The sequence below is a fragment of the Bos indicus x Bos taurus genome, chromosome 15 (assembly GCF_003369695.1).
Source record: "Bos indicus x Bos taurus breed Angus x Brahman F1 hybrid chromosome 15, Bos_hybrid_MaternalHap_v2.0, whole genome shotgun sequence".
NCBI lineage: Eukaryota > Metazoa > Chordata > Mammalia > Artiodactyla > Bovidae > Bos > Bos indicus x Bos taurus.
Genome location: NC_040090.1, coordinates 25604843 through 25628039, shown reverse-complemented (window position 1 = coordinate 25628039; position 23197 = coordinate 25604843). Strand labels below are relative to the sequence as shown.

Sequence of the window (23197 nt, the reverse complement as noted above, 5' to 3'; positions counted from 1 at the left end):
CAATGGTCTGGGTTATTTCCAGGCATCTTTGTGATGAAGGAGGTTTACCTTCTTACCCAGTGACTTGAGTACCTATTGACTACTCCTGTTATGTTCAAGTTGGATACTTTTGATGTCTCCATCTTTTGTTGTTTGTTTGTTCCTTGGACCTCTTCTTCTGATGAAAACTTCCCATCATGTTTACCAAACTCCTTTAAGGAGTTTGAATGTCACATTGAATTCTTATGTCTTTTCACTCAAGATTCAAAGTTTCCCAAACTTCTAATTCCATGGCTGGGCTCCTGGCTTCATTGGCTGTTGGGACTTCTAGAATTTAGAGTATTTTGCAAACTCACTGGACTGTTTAGGATTGAGGAATTCTATCTTTGGATCTGCTCTTCCAAATCCACAGGTCTGTTTGTTATGACTTCCTTGATCCTTATTTATAAGACAATACAAGAGGAAACCATGTGTGTATATGTTTGAAATAGAAATGATACATTGCACAGATATAGTTCACCACGTTCTGGGGTGGGTTGCCAGTGTTCAAACGGGGAGTCTAAAGAGTAGGAACAGATGCTTTTTTCCCTTAATGGCCCTTTCTCTCATGTAAAATCCTTCCATTTATTTCCCTAAGATTTAGTGATAACTTTAAACACTTTAACTAAATTACCCAGTGGCTTGGCAGCCATGAATGAGGCAAAATCTTTTTAGAAATCCTAGCAATCTGTTAGACTGTGGGTACTGTGATATAAAATCTGCATGTTCCACGTAGAAAAATTAAATCAGTGCAGTTGATGTGAGCACATAATGCAAATGGCACCATTTCTAAACCAAGGGTACATGACCTGCCTCTAAATATTGAATTTCTATGTTTTTTTTCAGTCATTGACTTTCTAAATTTGGGCCAATTTATCCTCATTATCCCTAAGTAAACCTACTTTGATTTTTTTAAACAGTTATTTTATAATCAAATAGAGCCAGCCAGCCCTGATTCATGGATCCTGGTGTTGCTAGGATACATGGCTTGGTATTTGATGAAAGTATATCACTTCAAAGGGGAAATCTTTCAAGTGTCCTAGAAAATGACACTCCCCCGTCTTCAACTGTGGAAGACAGGCCCAATCCTAGAGCTTCTTGAAAGCTTGCAGACTGCAGGATTGGCCTCCCATGCTTTGAAATAAGCAGCCCTTCTGGAGGGCTGTGCAATTGCTGAAACTGGTCAGGTTGATCTTAAAGCAAGGAACACACGTATTTAACAAAACACGTTTTCATGTTTGTTTCACAGTGAAGAGAAAAAAACCCAGAACCCCCAGATTTTATGTACTTTGAAAATATATTTAAAAACATTAAAAATTCTATATTTAAAACATATATTATATGTTAATTAGTACACTTAAATAGAACTTGTATTTACAATAGGCTTCTGATGCGATTAAGTTTTAATGCCAATTTTTTTCAAGAACATAATTATATAAATATACTAAAATACAATAAATATTTTTTTGTTGGTTTGTTTTACATGGTGAATAATATCTTTACCATAGAGAGAACAAGGCCACAGACATTTACTTACATTGTCAATGGGAATCACCATAAAAAAAGCAACAGGCTTGCTGCCATGCATGAAACACTTCTGCCACAAAGAGACCACAGCAAGACTTTTAAAAAAAACAAAACCAAACAAAACAGAACACAAATGAACAGCAACAGAGAAAGATTTGAACAAAATCAACCTTAGGTCAATGTAAACCACCAAGCATGTGACTGTGATGTAGGTTGTTGAGTAAGAGACTGCCACTGACCACATGGTTGCTGAAACGTCTCCTACTCAGCCACAGATTCGGCCTTTGCAATACTCTTTGAAACCGTGAAGGGGACTTTTTCTGGTTTTAGAATTTTGCCCCTCAAAAAGAGGCTGGGAAAAATTGACAGCAGATATTCTGAGAATTCATTACATGTTAAAAATAATTACAAAGATAATAATTTCAAACAGCACAAAACATAACTATACTACATAAAGTTATCCCTTCTTTTAAAGACAGGTATTCGGATGGTACCATAAAATATAGGCTTGTTCTAAATGAAAGACTGAACAAGTTACACATTATTTGCTGATGGTATCTTCATTCCCTGGGTCATGGTAGACAGCCTCTTTTGTTTATCTCTTACCCTAAGATGCAGCAAATTTCTTGAGGCTTTCTGATACTCCAGAACTGGCCCAGGAGATTTTCAAGTTTACACAATGGGCTAAATGCACCTTAGCACTAATTTTCACTGGGATCCCTTTTGCCCAGGACCACTATTCCAGCTCCCAACTCGATTTCTCCTAACCCAAGATGGCAGAGGGAAGGTAGGGACCCTCTCCATGAACAGACAGGGTGGTCAGGAGGCGGGGAGCATCATTTCACCAGGGAGCAACATTTTGTCAGCTTGTCCTGGTCTCTCCCACCGAGCAAGGTGCCTTTAAGCCTTTGGTATCTTGGATGGGCAGACACTGTTCCAAAGTCTTGTCCCTGGACAAGATTTTCTATTGGTAACTGTGGTCATCCAACCTGAGTTTTGGGGGGACCTTTTCCTGTTTTTCTTTCCCCTTTACCGAAGTTCTCAAAAAACAAAACCCTGGTTTCCTCATGTCTAATTTCAAAGCAATCAATGTTCATGTAGCAAACATCTCCCATTTCATTGAATCCATTTCATGATCACAATGCCACCCATGTGGTTCCAAAAATGCTCCGGGCTAATCCAGCTTTACGCAAAATTATTCAGGGGCAGAGGGTATAATCAGCTTGAGCGGGATCCTCCAGCGAGAACCTCTTAGCACTGTTAGATAATGTAGGCACTTAAAGCTTGAGGTCCAAGCAACTTGACACGTGTCATGCCAGAGCCACCCCTGATGAGTCCTTTAGAGGTCTCCCTTCTGGAATGTCTCAAGTACCCTTCCCCACCCCCACCTAGGCCTCAGCATGACCACTCAGAAATTTCTCCTGCACGACCTGGACAGGATACATCCGCTCCACACAGCCTCCAGATGGCTGTTTAGTCTCATTTCACTGGCAGTGTGGACTCCTGCTCTATCTAGGTGTTTCTGGGTCTGTATAGAACTCTCCTTTGGCTTCCAAGGCAGTTTTAAACTTTACCATGATTTTTTTTTAATCCTTATAATGATTGACCCAAATGTTTACCCCTCATCTAAAAGAATCTTCATCTTCGAGTTATTTTTTGTTGTTTTTCTCTCCTCTAAACAAAAAGAAGAAGAAAGAAAGAAAAGAAAAGAAAAGAAATCACTATTCTCTAGGCTTCTGAGTGCCATGGTGTGACAAACCTGTCTACTCATTTGCAGCAGTGGTAAACTACTTCAGGGCTTGCGATTGGTTTTTCTCCCTTAAGAGGAAACAAAACAAGGAGGGGACCAGAGGGGGTGGGGGGGAAAGAATGTGCTCAGAGTAAATGAAGATCTTTCTGACCAAAGAAGATGCCCTCCCCACCCCCACCCACCGACCAAGGCCCAGAGGGTGAGTGGGCGCCTAAGTGGTGCGCCATGGGGAGTGGAGTGAGCACTTCATTTGTTTGTCATAATTTTATTCACTTTCCAGTCATCTGATTGATACTGCCAACATCTCTGCAAATGAATCTTTGACAAATGAATCTTTTATCAACCAGAATATAGATGGAAGGAATTCTTTCCCCATCCCTACACCCTGTGGGAACTAAAAAACAAAACAAAACAAACAAAAAAAAACACAAAACAAACAAAAATATACCCCTCCCATCCCCCATCCCCTAAGCCAGTAAAGCGATGACAACAGCACCTTGACATTGTTTTAATTCCAACGCTATCAGAAGTTAAAAGCAGTAAAACAGATAGAGTACTAACAAGAACGAAGATACTTACTGTCTAAAATGTAAACGGAATGTTTTGGTTCAAATTTTTGTTAGACTTTTTCTTTCTTTTTTTGTCTGTTTTCTGAAAGAGGACAGTTTGTTATCAATTCACAATTAAAGCAGCATGCAATTTATTAGTAGTATTTTTTAAACTTTTTTTTTTTTTTACGTTTTTCAATTCTTGGCAACGGCAACAAACCACAACATTGAGGAATGTAAAGCAGACTTTTTAAAGTTGTGCGCAAAAAATGACTGTTTCCCTTCTGGTCATGGAAATGTCCAATAAATAGATTGTAGAACCACTGTACTGTATAAACTTCATTTATACATGCAGTTCATAAAATTATTTTTTTTCTTAACTGAATAATTTACCCTGTTATGTATATATACAAATAGATCATTTTTGTCTCAATATAATCTATACAACATAAAGCCACTATCTTCCCCTCTTAATGGTCAGTGTACATACACAAGAAGTGTCTATCCGTATGAACCGCCAGCCAATACGCTTTTTGCTATCCATGGTGAGGGCCCGCACGTACGACTGGGTAGTTCGGCACTGGGAGTTCCAATGCCTCTTGTCTATGCCCCTGCAGCCCTCCTTCGTGTAACCCATGGGATTGCACTTGGTCTCGTAGAAGTACTGCTTCAGCTGGCCTTTTGAGACGGGGACTTTTTCAAGGACCGTGACCGTCCCGCCCGACATGTCCACTGCAGTCTTTTTATCCGCTGCGGTCACCCACTCGCTGATGCTGTCACACACGCTCAGCTCCCCGCGGCGGGCGGGGTCCGAGTGGCGCCGGACCCTCATGGACATGTTTGCGGCATCCAGGTAATTTTTGTATTCCTCGAGCAGGAAGAGGAGAGGGGGCTCCAAAGGCACTTGACTGCTGAGCATCACCCGGGACGTGTACATGTCCGCGTCTTTATTGTTTTCCTCGCTGGGCCGAACTTTCTGGTCCTCGTCCAACAGCTCTTCGATCACGTGTTCAAAAGTGTCAGCCAACGACGACGAGGACGTCAGGCCTCTTGAACCCACCTTGGGCCCATTCATGCTCTCCAGAGTCCCATGGGTCCGCACACCTGGGTAGGCCAAGCTGCCTTGGGCTCGGAGGTTGGCTTCTTTCATGGGGGCAGCCTTCATGCAACCGAAGTATGAAATAACCATAGTAAGGAAAAGGATGGTCATCACTCTTCTCACCTGGTGGAACTGTGGGGAGAGAGCAGAAACAGGACACAAAGACGGTTTAGGGCTTTCTTTTGCTGGGAGGCAGGGCAGCCATCTGATTGTAATTCCAGGCCATTCTGCAAGGTCAAGGTTTCTGCTGTATTGGTGATAAACTTGCAGCTGCACCAGGCACGGGTTAATGTCAGTAGTGTGCCCAATAGGCTTTAATATAAACCAGAGCTGTGCAGCCCTGGTCCCAAGGTTGAGCATGTAAACCCTAGATTAGATGGCTCCTGAGCAAGTGAAAAAGAACTATGGCTTCGAGTGTGCTTTCTTCCTCCCACTTGAGCAGCTTTGTAAGTTTAATTTTTAATGATCTCTGCTCAGGCTGTCACAAGAAACACATCAAAAATGTTACCAAGCAACAACTGCACGGGTAATAGTAATTTTCCCCCCTCAACTTGGCAGCATGGCTCTAAGGCAGGAATGTGTGATGGGACCAGTAGTGCCTGTGCGGGGTGGGCCTTTCTACCTACAGACCATCCAGGCATGAACGAGAAAACGAGTCAGGGAGCTACAAGGAGGCTTCCCATTGACTCTCTTTCCTCCCACGGAGATAATACATTAGAAGAAAGGAGGGACTTCTTTGGTGGTCTAGAGTTAGGACTTGGCACTTTCACTGCTGTGGCCTGGGTTTAGTCCCTGGTCAGGAAACCGAGGTCCCCAAAGCTGTGTGGCATGGCCAAAAAAAACCCCCCAGAACAGAGAAAGATCATTTCATCAAGCCATCCAGTTTTACTGATAAAAAACCAAAGGCCACGGAGGACTTGCCTCCCATCATGAAGAAAGTTTCTGTTAGAACTCAGGGCTCCCAAGTCAAGCTCCAGTGTCTTTCTACTTGTTTTTCTTACTACACTTTGGGTGGCCGTAATGAATATAAGTTTTGCTTATTCCCAAACAGAAGTCATTTTCTACATGTTAATTTTAATGACGTGTCTATGCCTGGGGCTGATATCATGAAAGGAACGTGTCTGCTTAAGAGAGAGCTGAAGAAGGAGGCGTCGAAAAGCTTGGAAGGCAATTTCCAGTGCCTGCCATATGCACATCCATGTGTATGTCAGCTCCCCTGGCCCCTTGCCCCTCGGCTTTTCTGGCGCATATGCAGACCCATCTAAGAGAGCGTAGCCTCTTTTTATTGGAATGTGGCCGGTGTGCACGTGTGGGTGCGTGCAAGCCCTAAGCTGATCGTACCTTTAAAAGGCCGAGTAGCACTGTATACATTTTGGTACAGGCAGCTGGTGGTTCTTTCTGGGCTTTTGAAGTTTTCTGGGAAGTCCCTTAAGAGCACACCACAAAATTAATCTTTTCCTGTTTGCCAGAGGGTAGCTATACTCTAAATTTGACTCTCTCTCTGCAAGCATGCTCTGGGAAGCCAATTAGAATGAGCGAACAAGTGAAGTGAGGACATACCTACAGACACAAGGTTACCGTCGGGTGGTGGAGGACATCAGAGTCACTTACCTGAAGCATCGCGTCCCTGAGTAGTAACGAGAAGCATCCTCCCCGCCCCCCACCTGGACACTCTAACTTACTCCTACTCCTCAGTTCTGGAGCAAGGACTTACAAAAAGATACTCATGTGCCATAGCTGTTATATTGTCAATCAGTAGGAAAGGGGACTGCCTGTCTGCCCATGAAGTGTCACTTGCCAGGGAAGGTAACCTACCTCCAGTCAGTAGGTCATACTGCAGAAAGAGCTGAAACTCTGGGCATAAGGAACCAAGGTGTCTGTCCTCCACTTTTATTGAAATCACAGTTTCTACTACTATGAGACTTAATTATTGTCCCCAGACACCAACCAATTTCCTTGCAGATTCAATCCTGCTTTGTGCAAACAGCAAGCATGCTTGGAGCTCCTTGGAGTGCACAGTCTCAGATTAGCACAGACACAAAGGTTTGAAAAAAAAACACAGATATCCATTCTGCTAATACCTGAACTTCTGGAAAGATTCTGGATTCTACACCATCAAAGAACTAGATCCTCCAAGGAGATTTCTACTCCTGGCAGGCGGTATTTACACACTGAATGAAAACCCTTTCTCCTAGCATTCCCTGTCCAAATTAAAGCAACCCGAGGGGCACCTCAAATGCAGGTCACTGAAAAAAAGACAAATTTAGAATATTTTACTCCTGCCCTCTATATCATACTGGCTGAGATTTGCTGTGATGAGCTACCTTTTTTAAAAAAATTGTATTTTGGCTGTGCCAGGTCAAAGTTGCAGCTTATGGGATCTAGTTCTCTGGCCAGGGATCAAACCTGGGTCACCTGAAATGAGAGTGTAGAGTCTTCACCACTGGACCACCAGAAAGTCCCTGAGCTATCTTTTAGTACCATATTCCCTGAAATCTAAGCTGCCATCCTCATAAAACATATCATTTTAGGTACCACTAGGATACAAAAAAATGCAGCCAGATAAACTATTGCTTTCATTACCACTTAGAATGGAAAAGAGCTCTTTTAGACTTATTTGGACATATTTTATCATAGATAACTTTTGTACAAATGTAAAAAAGAAAATTAAGCAAAATAACTTGGTTAAGGCAATGACAACTATGTTGCAACTGCTGCACAGCCCATGACAATAAAATGACATTAACTGTAAGACATGACCCAATTCAGGGATGTTTAAAGAAATGAATCAGAAAATGTGCATCTTAGAATTAACAAAATGGGTAAGTTTCGTGTTTACTAAGTGTCCACACTCGCTGCTTAAAATGGCCCAAGGTATTGAGATATCTTAAACTATACAGGTGGAAAATTATTTTATTATCACTATCATACTGAGTCTTTAAATGATCCTTTTTTCTATACTTAGCTTAAAGAAGCTGACACTGTAAAGTTACTGCTTTTCACTTGTCTCATTTGTCTCTTTTTATTAAAAACTTTTTGCTTATAAAAGTAGTTCAGTTCAGTTCAGTCACTCAGTCGTGTCTGACTCTTTGCGACCCCATGAATCGCAGCACGCCAGGCCTCCCTGTCCATCACCAACTCCCGGAGTTCACCCAGACTCACATCCATCGAGTCAGTGATGCCATCCAGCCATCTCATCCTCTGTCGTCCCCTTCTCCTCCTGCCCCCAATCCCTCCCAGCAGCAGAGTCTTTTCCAATGAGTCAACTCTTTGCATGAGGTGGCCAATATATCACTTTCTCATCAGTTCCACAAGCAAGTACTTCAGAGGAACAAATGGCATCTGAGTAAATATAATTTGGCTTTCACCCTGAGCCCAAACATGGGCCTTCCTTAGAGCAGAACATCTGTAGACATTCAGTAATTAACCTACCTGGTGATAAAGCCCTCCCAGCATCCCCCCGCCCGCCCCCCAACACATTTCTACAATGCTGCCTGCCTGCTGGCTTATAAGGTCAATATTTCCTGTAGGAACAATGTTCCTTTCTAACTCTTCTGTTTTTGACAATGGTTTTTTGATACTTTGGACCACCCAGGGTGCAGGTTAGAAATCTTGGAATCAATTCTGATAATGTATTTCTTTCAAAGCCTTTAAATCCAGTCAATGAAGAAATCCTGCTCATTTTTCTAAAATATGTCTCCTGTCCATCCTATTTTCTCCATCCCACTGCCACTCTCTCGGCACACAGCCCTCACAATCTTATTTTGACTATAATCCTCTCATCCCCTTCAGTGTGCAGGACATCCTTTCTGCTCCACTTAACTCTGATGACCATTGTCTGACTAACCTCTCATCTTAGGCTCTTATATGAAGACGTGCAATGACTATTTATTCCACCAGATCAAATCCAACCTTTTTTTACTTGGTATTCAACACCTTCCAAAACCTGGCGTCATCCTACTTAGCTGACTTTCTTATGTTACTCAGTGCTCCATCACCTCTGCTCTGATCAAGCCAGTGTCCTTGGGAGTCCCATACACATCATTACCTGGAAGTGACTTGTTCCTTTCTTCTGGCAAATTCTTTTTTCTCTATCTGACTAAATCTTGCTTATTCTTCATGACCCACTTCAAGCATCAAATCACACGTGTCACCTTCTCTAATTGCTCCAGCACACACTGACCTTCTTTGCCTCTCGGATTCATGTTGATGTATGGCAAAACCAATACAATATTGTAAAGTAATTAGCTTCCAATTAAAATAAATAAATTTAAATTTTAAAAAATAAATAAAATTCCACCTGACGTCTCATTTAGTACTTCATTCCGTACTCACTTGTTAATTGTTAACAGTGTTTGTTAATTATGCCAAGTCTTCAGTTGGATGATAAGCTCACTGAATCATAGGTGATTCCCCCATAATGCTTAACATATATACAGTAGTATATACAGAATAATACAGTAGTACTCAGTCAAAACGTACTGACGATTTTATTAAATCATGAGAAGACACAGTTCTGACATCATTTTCATAGGAAGTCTTTCCACATGGCACATACCAGTGAACTCACTGAAATTATTAGGTCAAGTACAGGCTGTGCTAATCCCAAATTATAAGCTCTAAAGTATTTGATAGATGGTAATTATCAGCCATGGAGTTTCTCTAATAGGATAAAATTTTACTTGAGTAATAATTTTTAAAAACAAATAGTACTACAACACACTAACTGCCCCCACTACTTCCTGTATAGCTGTTTCTAAGAGAAGACTTGAAAAGGGGGCAGTAACAATAATTATAGCAAAAATTAGAACTTTCAATCTTTTAATGTCCTTTCTTCTATTTACCTCTTTAATGAGTAATTCTATATACCATATTAGCAAATCATAAAAGGTTAAGTAAGTGCTTCCGTGACAATTTTCTTCTCTGACAATGTCTTCAGATGAGCCTTTATTGTGCAAGATACAAAAGAGGCTATGCAAAATTACTAAGTAGATTTTTAGTCTATATATCTATTTATATACAACAAAATTCACTGCTGCTAATTCTGTTCCAAGCCTTACAACAATCAACTCAACCACATCCATAAAATGCTAGGCAAGTTGTTTTTAGCCCCATTCTTGAAAAATTAAACATAGTGCACAGGGCTAAAAAGAAAATTAATGAAATAGAAATGAGGTTTGCTTTTAAGCCTTACTCACAAGTTTTAAACATTCAACCAGATGAATATCCATGATAGCATGCTGTAGTAATAGCTTTTATTTGTCTAAAAGACTATGGAACATTCACAATCAGCATTTGACTGTCACAAGGAGATAGAACAGGTGTTATAATCCACATTATACAGATGAGACAATTACTGTTCAGAGAGGTCAAGTAACCTATCAGACATCATAAAGCTATTAATAAAAGGTTACCTGTTTCACTGTCTACATTTTTACCATCAGGAGGCAGAAAAAAACATTTCTAAATATTGTTTTAATTTAAAATATTTAACTGCAGGGAGGAGAGGCAGTGCTATGAAAAGTGGTCAAAGAAGAAGCTTATAAAGTGTGGACACAATTTTCTCTGGTTATATATATCTCGGAGTCCAACTTTCTAAAGGCAGCACCATTAAGATATTTTGACCTTCAAGACCCTTCAATTTTAAGGCTTGATTAGTTCAGCAGATGGAATTTCAGACAATTCAGTCCTCCTCTAAAAGAAAGCTTTGCAAAAATTTATGCATGCTGGAGCCAAGTTTTCATGCCAGAGCTAAGAAGGGGAACCAAACAATAATATGGATAATTTGGGCATACAGGGAGAAAACTACAAAGCTTTGTTTGTTCCCCAATCCCTTTGAGTTCTGTCTATGAGCATGTAGACAAAGAAAACACAGTTTAAAGATATACTTGCTCATGTTAGTTCCATAAGCAACAATAATGGTAATGTTGGCAAAATTATCAACTAATATTTAATTTCTAACATACATGATGCAAATCAATTAAGAGCCACCTTAACAAAATCTTTCAAGTCAACATCAATAATCTTTAATTTGTATACAGTTTCATTCCATTCATAGGTTAGGCTTACTGTTGTTGTTCATTCATCAGACATGGATCTGTTTTCAAGCTTTACAGTCTAGGAGGGAAGTAGGACATATATGTAAAGTAACTAAGATATAAAGGTAGAAATGACCCAGGAAATTACAGGTACAATTCTATAAAGAGAAAGAGGTTACTTCTAGCAAGAGAATGAAGAATACTTTGTGAGCAAAGATATCAAAGGATAGAAAGGATTTAAATGTATCCAGAAAGGACCCCACTGATGGACAGCAGCTGGATTAGAGGCATGGAGTACATTTCTTACCTGCCTCCTGAGAAATCTGTATGCAGGACAAGAAGCAACAGTTAGAACTGGACATGAAACAACAGTCTGGTTCAAAATCGGGAAAGGAGTACATCAAGGCTGTATATTGTCACCCTGCTTATTTAACTTTTATGCAGAGTACCTCATACAAAATGCTGGGCTGGATGACTCACAAGCTGGAATCAAGATTGCAGGGAGAAATATCAACAACCTCAGACATGCAGATGATACCATCCTTATGGTAGAAAGTGAAGAGGAATGAAAAAGCTTCTTGATGAAGGCGCAAGAGGAGTGAAAAAGCTGGCTTAAAATTCAGCATTCAAAAAACTAAGATCATGGCATCTGGTTCCATCACTTCATGGCACAAAGATGGGAACGCAGTGGAAACAGTTTTCTTGGGCTCCAAAATCGCTGCGGGTGGTGACTGCAGCCACAAAATTAAAAGATACTTGCTCCTTGGAAGAGAAGCTGTGACAAACCTATACAATGTATTAAAAAGCGGAGACATCACTTTGCTGACAAAGGTCTATATGGTCAAAGCTATGGTTTTTCCAGTAGTCATGTATGGATGAGAGAATTGGACCATAAAGAAGTCTGTGTGCCAAAGAATTAATGCTTTCAAACTGTGGTGCTGGAGAAAACTCTTGTGAGTACCTTTGACTGCCAGGAGATCAAAACATCAATCCTAAAGGCAATCAACCCTGAATATTTATTGGAAGGACTGGCGCTGAAGCTGAAGCTCCAATACTTTGGCCACCTGATGCGAAGAGCTGACTCATTTGAAAAGACCCTGATGCTGGGAAAAACTGAGGGCCAGAGAAGAAGAGGGCAACAGAGGATGAGATGGTTGGTTGGCATCACTGACTCAATGGATCTGAGTTTGAACAAACTCAGGGAGATAGTGAAGGACAGGGAAGCCTGGTGTGCTGCAGTTCATGGGGCTGCAAAGAGCTGGACATAACTTAGCAACTGAACAACATCAACATTTCTGGGGAGAAGAGTTCTAGAACAGTGAGGAATAAGAGTGAATCACTGACAGGTTTTGAAAGGCTCTTTCAGGGTGATGCTCAAGAGTTTGGAACCCGCCAAACAAGCATGGAAGAATCAACCAGAGTTTCTGAGTGGGAGGAATGCTTTGAGAAGTTCAGTTTATCACCATATGTAGGAGAAACTGAAAGAAATGATGCACTGGAAGAGACAAGTTAATTAATTGATTTTATTCTTAGTGGCTATTGAGCTTTGAAAATAAATATTAAGGAGTACATATGGAGTAGGGGTTAAAAGCCTGGACATATCTTTTAACTTATTCTATGTATGTATTTTTAGGCTTAAGTTGCCAAAAGCAAAGGGGTTAGAGAGAAGTATGCAGAGCTAGGTGGTAGCCACAAGCCATGTCTGTCTTGGCCAAAAGAACAGAACAGAGAGAGAGATGGAGGGAAGGCAAGAATATAAACTCTCATTCCAATTATGATTACACTGAAGTTGGGTTCTACTGCTCAGCACTTTTAATTCAAAGATCTCTAAATGGTTTGCAAATATTAAGTAATTAAGACTCATAGTACCCTAGAGGTGCAGGTAACTATAATTATCCCCATTTCATCTAAGAGGAAAGAGAATCAGAGTTTTTAATCAACTCATCTACTCGCTGTGGGTCCCCTGATAGAACAAGGTCAGAATCTCAGATTCCAAAGGAAAACCAGGCTTTCACTTACAGGGACTAGACTCTTCCATCCCTCTGCATTATTTTTGTATTGTTTGCCCATTAGGTACATGTTGCTTAGCCCAGAAGACTTAAAAACAGAAATACCTCACATTCCTGAACTAAAATAATGGGTCGCTGGAATCCACAAATAAAATGGAGAGGGAAAAGCTCAGACGTTCACCTACTTACCTGAATGACCAATCAATTGAAACTAATAAATATTTCAGTAAACGATATCTGATAATGTATATGTTCCAAAGCTGTGAAGAAAGTTCCTTTAAAAATGTAGTTCTTTTTAACCAAAACATAGTTAACGTCCAAGAGCACCTGATTATACTTCCTATGAAACACAGTCCTTCACACTACTCTCTGATCCCCAAGGATGCCCATGGTGACGAGTGACACCTGGAGACATTAGCCTCACCAGGAGTGCCAGAGAAACTGCTGATTCTTAGTTCAAACCCAGAGTGACACATACATGTGAGTACCGTGAAAAGAAAGTATATTTCCCTGAAGCATAAATTTAATATGTAGATGTACATACTCCTTTGATAGAAAGCCGTATAACTCTGGTCCTTTATTCACTCTTTGTATTTACCACCCTATTTCTGAAAAATGATTTTTTTCCACTGGTTGGAGACCTACCTTATCCAGGAGTCAAACTAGATCATATTCTCCATTAGGCTAAGGATTAGGCATTTTCTGAAAGAATGCAATTTGTACAGTACCTTGCACAAACTACGTCCTCACACATGCTAAATGACTCCGTTCCCTTTGTGCTGGCAATATTTGCGTGGTTTTTAGGGAGGCACGAGTAAAGCAGGGAGGTGCAGTTAAAGTAAGGGGCGTCCCTGGTGGCTCAGCAGGTAAAGAATCCGCCTGCAATGCAGAAGATGGAGGAGACTCAGATTCTACCCCTGGGCCAGGAAGATCCCCTGGAGGAGGGCATGGCAACCCACTCCAGAATTCTTGCCTGGAAAATCCCATGAACAGAGGAGCCTGGTGGGCTGCAGTCCAAAGTGTCGCAAAGAGCTGGACAGGACTGAAGCGACTGAGCACAATTAAAATAAGAGCAGTAAGACTTCAAGTGAGTGACAACGATGGAATGAATTTTGGAATAAGAGACAGAAAATGCCCGGCAGATGAACCAAGTCTGGGCAGAAAACATCCCACCTGGCAGTCTAACCCCGGGCACAGCTGTCACCGTGTGAAGGTCTCCAAGAGCTCCCATCATTACTGCGCTGGGAAACCTGCTGTTCTACTGGAACCAAGGGAGCATCCCTGAAAGCCACAGCCGCCCAGAGCTGGCAGTCTTACCCATGCTCTGCACCCTAATACTGCCCCAACAGGGCACATCTCTAGCCTCTAATAAAGAAGTCTCAAGCATATGCAAGTCACATGCATATCAAGTAAGTAGACTGTTTAAAAAATGCTTTTAAAAAACTACCAATTGTTAGATTATAAGAACCAAATGGCAGTTAACATTCAATTAAAAAACTAACCTCTTTAATTATTAATAGGATTTTGTTTTCCTTAGAATTTCTGGTGGAATTTGTCATAATGAACTAAAATAAAGTTCATGTTTAATAATGTTCTGACTATTAAAAGGCCAAAAGCAAGGAATTATTTATCAAATTTCCACACAGGATAGACAGTAATATTAATTATGAAGACACTGTCTACCTGGTGCTGTGAAGTTTTAGTAATCCACTGTGTAAGGAAGGGCCTGAAAAAATTATCAAGTGTTGATCTCTACAAATGCTGTGAAATCATAGGGAAAATTATCCTACAAAGGGAAATGACTGTGGAGATAGTAAATAAGGAGATGCAAACCTCATTATAACATAGGCATTTAAGTTATATTTAATCACACAGGCTTTGAATTTACAGAAAAAATTTACTCATAAAATTTATTTCATGCAACCTAAAGTCTCAAACTTCAGATAATTTTTTTAGTGCTATGTTTATAAGCTAAGTGTATTAATGCAATTCCAATCTGTTACAACAGAAGGAAAAACCTGTGAAGCCTGAAATAAGTTTTAGGAAATAGAGGTATGGGATCAGTTTCCACGGGCTGAAATTAAATGAAGTCTTGCTTTCCAAAGTGGAATCCATAGGCCTATACCATTAGCAAAACCTGGGAGCTAGTAAGAAAAGCAGACTCTCGGCTTCCCCGCCTCCATCCCATCCACACACCCACTCAGTCAGAATCTGCATTTCAACAAGGCTCATAAACTTCAAGGTGATTCACATACTTATTAAAAGTCGAGAAGCACCGGACTAAGTGATAAGACACAGAAATGATAGGGTTAACATCAACTTAAGTATCTTCCTTGGTTCAACTTGTTTTGTTTGGACATTTATTAGGTGGGAAAGTAGTTTTGCTTCTGTAACGTTAAGTAAAATTTGGGTTCCCTTTATGTCAACTGGCTTTTCCACTATTGTGTTTATACCATAAAGTGCAGGATACCTATAAATGTGACAGGTTGAATGAAAATTTATAGAGCACTACTGACCTAAATCTGGACTTCCACTCAGTCGCTAATTTTTATCTCAATGCTACAAGGCAAGGGCAAGCATAATTGGCTTCCCTAATCACTGCAACCTTAACACCAGTGACTCAAGCAGAATGACACTGGAAATGATATGACTAGTTACAGCAGCTAGTAGATTTCCAGGCAAATATTTTCAGCCAGATGTCTCTGATCCTTCTAAGTTCTTCTGTCTTGAAATAATGGAACAGAGGCAGAAAGAACAGACTCACCCACTCAATGGAGATGTCTTATTTCTAGGCTTGTCCTAAAACAAACAGATCCAGCTCTCTCCTACCAAGTACTATGAAATTAAAACAAAAACTCACAAAAGAAGACTACAACATGGAATCCCCCGGCAATCCAGTGGTTAGGATTCCTCACTTTCACTGCTGAGGCTCAAGCTCAGGGTTCAATCCCTGGTCGAGGAACTTAGGATCCTGCAAGCCAAATGGTGAGACTAAAACAAACAAACAAACAAAAACAACAGCCGCAGCAGCAAATAGTCCAACTCGAAAGTATAAAGCATCAAAATCCCCTCCACAACTCAAGTCGGTCTTTATTTCAATAAGGTACCCAGCAGCAACCCATTTCTCAATTGAGTTCCAGCATCTAGGATCATTTGTTTCAAGATGGAAGCACCAAAAATGATTTAAAAAAAAAGATTTCTAAAGAAAAGTAAAAAATTTGAGTTGAATGACATTATCAGGAAGTTGATGGGGTAGTTTCATAAACAGAACTGGAGACTGGTCCACTGTTCAGGCTTTTTTTTTTTTTTTACAAAGGACTGAAAAGATGGCTAATTTCCAAAGCCCAAGAAGTCACCAAGTTCACCGGTACAAATGCAAATGACTCACACGGAGAACCCCGATATTGTGGCTGTTAAATCACTGGCGAATGGGTGGGGCTGAGATGCCACAGACCCTGTTCTCCCAGGAGATCCACCTTGAGCCCCACAGAGTTGACACAGATGTCAGCACTGTTAGGGACTGCCTCCCTAAACAAGGCGGTGGCACCTACTGACAGGGGCTGTCGTGAAAGCACAGAACTCGGATCTTCTTCCAGTTTCTGGATCCAGGAAGGAGCATGCTTTAACTAAAAAAACATGCAGGGGTAACACAACTGCATTCTCTGTCCCTAAGGGGAGAACATGCAGTAACTCAAACCAGAGGATGAAGAAAAGCCCTCTTTAAGAAGTTTGCCACAATGTGGAGACTGGGAACATGCCAGAACAATTGGGAAAAAAAAAAAAGCAGAGAAGAAAGTTAAGACCCGTCTGTCCTATTTCTGCCTCTTTCTTCGGAAGTGGCAATGTCACATCGACAGGCTGCTCTCAGGGTGGTGTTGGACTGACACTCTGGAGTTTCTGCCAGGAGATGCTACGGGGACTTTGACAGCTGTGAGCCAACACCCACTCGACACCGTCGCCACACAAACACGCTCTTAATGGACCCCAGAGCTGCGGTAAAGGCATGCCCTTCTCAGTGTTTCCACAGATGGTGCTCCTGGAAATTTCCATACCCAATGTATGCCTGTGGTTAATTAGTTATCTGAGCAATTCCCATAAAGAATATCTGCACACAATTAGACCCATTTTAGGTCCAAACCGGAAGGCTTCAACGTCATTAAGTCAGAAGGGGTGGAAAGAGAATAGGATGGATGAAGAGATCTCCCTCTAGATTAGACCCCATCCTTGGAAATACACAAAATTTTAATATTTAACAAAGCAAAGGAGGTGAAAACAGGTAGGGGAAGAACGTGGACGGATAAGTTGCCTCTAGAATCAAAAGAATAACATTCCTTTAGAAGCCACTACCAAGAAATCCTAGGGGAAAGATAAAGTGAGCAAGAGAAGAAAAGCTCACCTTTATGAGACCATTTTCAGGAATCAGTTTGTTAAATTCCACTGCAGCACCAATACACACTCCACAGCCCTTCTTCTGGGATGCACAGTCATATACAGGAGCGTGTGGGTAGAGGCCGAAACGTGTGTGGACACGCCACCCTTTCTGTAGCAACACAGTGTTCCGCGCGTTCACGAGGATTAACCTTTTCCACAAATGGAGCAAACTGGTGGCTCCACACACAGAGTTGTCCTTCGGGTTATTTTTGCATCTAACTATAATTTCTTTTAATTGCTTACTGTAAAGCACAGGAAAGTGCTCATTATTTGTAGCTTAATGCAGGAGCAAGAATAATTGCAGTCCCCCGCCCACTGCCCTCACCCCAGCCCCTAACCCTTCTGTGTGTCACCGTTCATTTGAAGAGCACAAGGAATCTAGTTTCTGGGCCCGAAACATAATGAACCAGGTGTGGACCTATTCTAGAAACTGGCTGTGCTCCAGAGCTACTATAAGATACAAGGAAAATACTAACATCTCAGATGGCAAAAGATCTATATGGCTGGTCAGGAAATACCCACATCATAGACTGTACCTATAGGAAACATTCAAGTCTGTGGTTTCATGAGTATGAGGACTGTGAGAACATCTGCTTGCCTCCAATCCTTTTCACTCAACATTGACTCCTACATAAGACATGCAAACTCTTAACACTAATATATTTAATCTAAGCAAGGTAAGGAAGGCTGTGTTTCCACACAGTACCATAAAGACATACAGTATTGGTAGCGGTGTATACAGTGGGGATTTGGGGAAGATGCTCTGGGACATTACATTAAATAAGTAATGTCAAACTTCTCTTCGAATTAGAAAGTGATTTAAAATAATAGCTAACATTTATTGGTTCTGGAGGTAATCTAATTATGAATAGTAAGTTTACAGCTGAGAACACTGAGGCTCAGAGAGATTTATAAATCATATTGCCTAACACCATATGCCCGGCATGTGGTGGAAATGGAATGTGAACCCGGCTGGCTCGCGTGCTTTTATCCATACGGGGTCAGATGTGGATGTGGTGTCTTATATTTTGAGGGAGGTCCATTGCCCCAGTTTCTTATTTATTTAAGCAAAGCCCCATGTGATCATTCCTGATAAGTAGTTTGTTTACATGCTAATTCCACAGAGGTTGAATATAAGCCTAAGGTTTCCTCCTCGCTATCCTCTTCCCAATATTGAATTATCCCTCAAGGTACCAACCATACATGCATACTTAACAAGGCAGAGTGTCAAAATTCTGCAAGAATTTGCTGGACATTTCCCCCTGAGGTCTCTTCAGGCACTGGAAAAGAACCACATGCTTTTCAGACTAGGAGCCACAGCTACCAAGGCCACGCCTGTCAACTCCACATGAGTAAGAATGACTTCAATCAAGAAGCACCCGAGTGCCTTTAAAAAATACTTGTGACATAAAAACCTTTCTTTTTAGTATCTCAACCTGATCCCTTCCAAGTGTAGAGACCTGGCAAACTAGGCTACCCCGCTTCTGATTCATGCAGTTTTTCCTGTTTCAGGAACAGGGCTGAGGGCAGACTTCCCTGGTGGTCCAGTGGTTGAGAATCTGTCTTTCAATGCAGGGGACACGGGTTTGATCCCTTGTCTGGGAACTAAGATGTCATATGCCACAGGGAACCAAGCCCATGCTCCACAACTAGAAAGCCTGAGCACCACAGCAAAGATCCAGTGAAGTCAAAAATTTAAAAAAAAAAAAAAAAGAGTAGAGCTGAGGGTCTGAGACAGGAGTGAAAGTAAGGCTAGAGAGTGTTAAATTTATTCTCAGGGAGCAGTTCAGACAAGTTAGGGCCCCAAAGACAGGAGACCAGATGGTCCAGTGCAGACAGAACAGCGGACTCTCAGACTGTGCTAATAGGAACCATCGTGTCAAAAAGCCAAAGGAACAAGGGTAATGGAATGCAGGTCTCATGCATCTTCTCTGCCACCCAGCTGGTACCCTGAGGCCTTCCATGTGAATGACTAGGCAAAACAGACCCCATGGCTCCACAGAGCAGATGCAGAACATATACCTGGGATGATGTCCTGAACGTGTGTGGTGGGTCAGATGATGATGGCATAAAACAACACTTTGCTTCTGGCGATAGTCAGCCCTCAGAAGAGAGCAAGCTTCTAGAGAAGCAGCCGTAAGGAACCTGAGAACAAAACTGGAAATGCCTGTTGTGAAGCCTTGACAGGTATTAACAAAAGAAAATGTGTATCCACATTCGTCAGTGGTGTGTCAGCCAGCTTCTGGCAGTCCACCCTTATGCCCAGGAATCATTTCGTGTTTCTCGTGTAGCCAGATACAGTCATCAATCAACTCCCCAAGTGCAACTGGTCCTCACAGGGGAAGAGGAGTGGCTTTCTGCTTTAAAGTGGCCCCATCACAAATTATGAGAAAGAAGAAGGTTCATTTGGACTGAATAACCATCCTGCCAGTTTCATTTGGCAAACTTTTCTATGCAGTGGAATGCAAGGGAGTTTTTTCCCCTAAACTCAGGAACTCACAGAGAAAATTAACGGAGAATCAATCTTACCAGTGAAAATGCCAAAGAGTCCTGCGAAGGTGACATGGAATATATGTATGTTCTTCAACAGTTGGAGATGTTGTCTAGGGTATAAATCTTGCATTTACAGGATAGTCTATTTGCATCATGCAGGAAACTCCCTACGGCTGGAGAAGTCTAGCAATACTGTAACATTGTATCCTATAGTTTTAATTTATCTTATAAAGGACTTAGTACTAGTAGTGTTAGTTGCTCAGTTGTATCTGACTCTTGGCAACCGCATAAACTGTAGCCCGAGGCTCCCCTGTCCATGAGATTCTTTAGGCAATGATACTGGAGTGGATTGCCATTCTCAGGGGAAGTGCAAAATTAGTTTTCAAAAGAGTGTCCCCGTGGGAATGAAAGTTTCAAGCTTAGGGAGACTTCCACTGTGATTTGGAATCTCTCTCTTGAACTCAGTTCCTAGAAATAAGGTTGCTGCTGCTGCTGCTACTGCTGCTAAGTCGCTTCAGTCGTGTCCAACTCTGTGCGACCCCATAGATGGCAGCCCACCAGGCTCCCCTGTCCCTGGGATTCTCCAGGCAAGAACACTGGAGTGGGTTGCCATTTCCTTCTCCAGTGCATGAAAGTGAAAAAATAAAGTGAAGTCGCTCAGTCATGTCCAACTCCTAGCGACCCCATGAACTGCAGCCTACCAGGCTCCTCCGTCCATGGGATTTTCCAGGCAAGAGTACTGGAGTGGGGTGCCATTGCATTCTCCAAGAAATAAGGTTAGCAGCTGGGAAACAAGTGTTGAAAGCAGGGTACGCAGCACGCTGCAGTGGGACAGTTGCCTTTTCTGCCCCAGCAGACACTGCTGGGCTCTTTCGACCCAGTATTGCCATTAGGTGAATAATGAATGCAGGTGTAACTTTCCACTGCAGGAAATTCTGCAAGTGGCAACGTGGGTCCATTCCACGTGTGTCACTAGAGCCGGCACAAACCCACGGCCATGGCGAGGCATTATTTCCATTGGAACTGATGCCAGCACCAGTTCTTGGAACTGGGCAGCATCCCCACTGCAAACCAGGGGCCAGGGAAGAGATGGAGACCTCACTTATAAGGTCCCCTCCTGTTTCTCATCCTTCAGACTAATATGCACTCTGTTGGTAAGGCTGGTACTGAAACAGGCATTCTCATTTACCAATGGTGGCTACACAAACAGTTCAAGACCTTCCTGCAGTACAATAAGGCAATATTTATCAAAATTTTAAATGAATTTCCCTATGGATCCAGCAAGTCTACTGAGAATAAATCTACAGTAACAAGGAGGTACTCATGCCTGGAAAATCCCATGGATGGAAGAGCCTGGAAGGCTGCAGTCCATGGGGTCGCTGAGGGTTGGACACGACTGAGCGACTTCACTTTCACTTTTCCCTTTCATGCATTGGAGAAGGAAATGGCAACCCGCTCCAGTGTTCTTGCCTGGAGAATCCCAGGGACGGGGGAGCCTGGTGGGCCGCCGTCTATGGGGTCGCCCAGAGTCAGACACGACTGAAGCGACTTAGCAGCAGCAGCAGCAACAAGTAGGTACATATGTACAAAATGATGAATACACAAGGTTATTAATTGCAATAAAGCACAGAATAGCAACTAAAAGAAGCCCCATTTCTAGCTAAAGGAAAATAGATAAACTATAGTACATATTCATAATAAATTCACGCAATTGAAAGGAACAAGTTAGCTTCCATATACTGAAATGGAAATAAAAGCAAGATACAGATCAGCACATGTATACATATACACACTATCTTTTGCTTTAAAATGGGGTAATGTAAATAATATCCATATTTACCTGTATTTCCATATAAACACACTGTAAAGGATTCACATGAGATGGAAACAAATAACCACCCCTCAGGAAGTATGTGTCAGGTGGGATTACAAGTGAGCACAGCACAGGTGGGACAAGACTTCTCAATGCACACATTTTAATACTATTTTGATTTTTGAATCATGTCAATAAATTATCAAAAACTTTAAAAAATAACCAATTAAAAAAATGTTTAACCTAGAGGCTTCACTTTTGGCCCCAAAGAATCCTTCACAATGCTCTGATGCAACAGACACTTCAGAGATTCAGAATTCTGGTGCCTGGTGGTAACTAAAATAAAAAGTCTGGGTCGGGGGAAGGGGGGCTTCCCTGGTGGTCCAGTGGCTAAGACTTGACCTTCCAGTGCAGGGGGTTTAACATCTGGTTGGAGAGCTAAGATCCCATGTGCCTCGTGGCCAAAAACCAAAACATAAAAATATAAGCAATATTGTAACAAATTCAAGAAAGATCTTAAAAATGGTCCATATAACATATATATATTTAAAGAAAAACTCTGGGTGGCGGGGGCAACCCATATCAACTTTGGGGACATTTCCCTGGAATAAACCAGTCTAAAGTAGAATGGTTGGATGTAGAAAACAGTCTCTGGGGCTAGGGGCTGAAGATTTGAGTTCTGGTCCTACTTTTCCCACTTGCTATTAAGTTGACCCTATGAAATGGCTGATAACTGGCCTTTTTTTTTTTTTTTAACCAACAAAGTAGACAAATTTGTGGGTGAACCTTCCTGAGTGAGCCCATTCAAGGATTCTGCTGCCTCAGCTCTGTGACAGGCAGAGGGTTAGAGTTCTCACCCCACCTGCCACAGCATCATGCCAAGGGTCACCAACAAAGGGCAATCCTATAAAGAACCTTTGTAAGTTAAGCATAACACCAAGCTGAGTGGTGACCATGGCCAAACATAGGAGGAGAATGAGACCCATTCCCCAAAGTCAGATGGTGGCGAAGAAAGAAAACTTCTAAAAGACGGAACCTAAATTAAACGGAACATAAGAGTAGAATGCCAAAGAAAGACTTTGAAGAGAAAAACACGTGGTTAAATGACTCCATATGTGGTCATCTGCAACGGAATATACTGCAAAATCCAGAAGCCTCAACAGGGAAATCAGGGAAACATATATGGAGCAAACTTTCAGACCTGAATACAGACGCATGATCAATGTCAAACAAATGATCCAAAAGGATGGCCCTTATCTTTGCAATCAGTATAGCTGTTGGAGCCGTGTGTCTGTCACATGCAGGTAGGCCCCCAACTTTCCTCCAAAATCAGAGGCAAACTTCAGATACTTTTAAAAATGCTCCCTGGAGGACCTTACACCCCAAATTTAGAAACAGGATGAAAAAAAAACAAAACTCTTTAAAAAGGCAAGAAAGAAAAAAAACACTCATCTCCATATGTACATCTGAA

The 23197-nt window shown here is 41.6% G+C and overlaps 1 protein-coding gene across 5 annotated transcripts in view; it reads right to left on the bottom strand.

The window, feature by feature from the left end:
* Window positions 1-3298: 3298 nt before the first annotated feature.
* Window positions 3299-23197, bottom strand: part of BDNF (brain derived neurotrophic factor) — a 60577-nt gene continuing 40678 nt past the window's right edge. For all 5 annotated transcript variants that reach the window (XM_027562786.1, XM_027562791.1, XM_027562790.1 and 2 more), the window contains exon 2: window positions 3299-5074. In XM_027562786.1, the coding sequence (XP_027418587.1) occupies window positions 4301-5074 (774 nt within the window). In that variant the 3' untranslated portion in view covers window positions 3299-4300. The remainder of the gene's footprint in view (window positions 5075-23197) is intronic.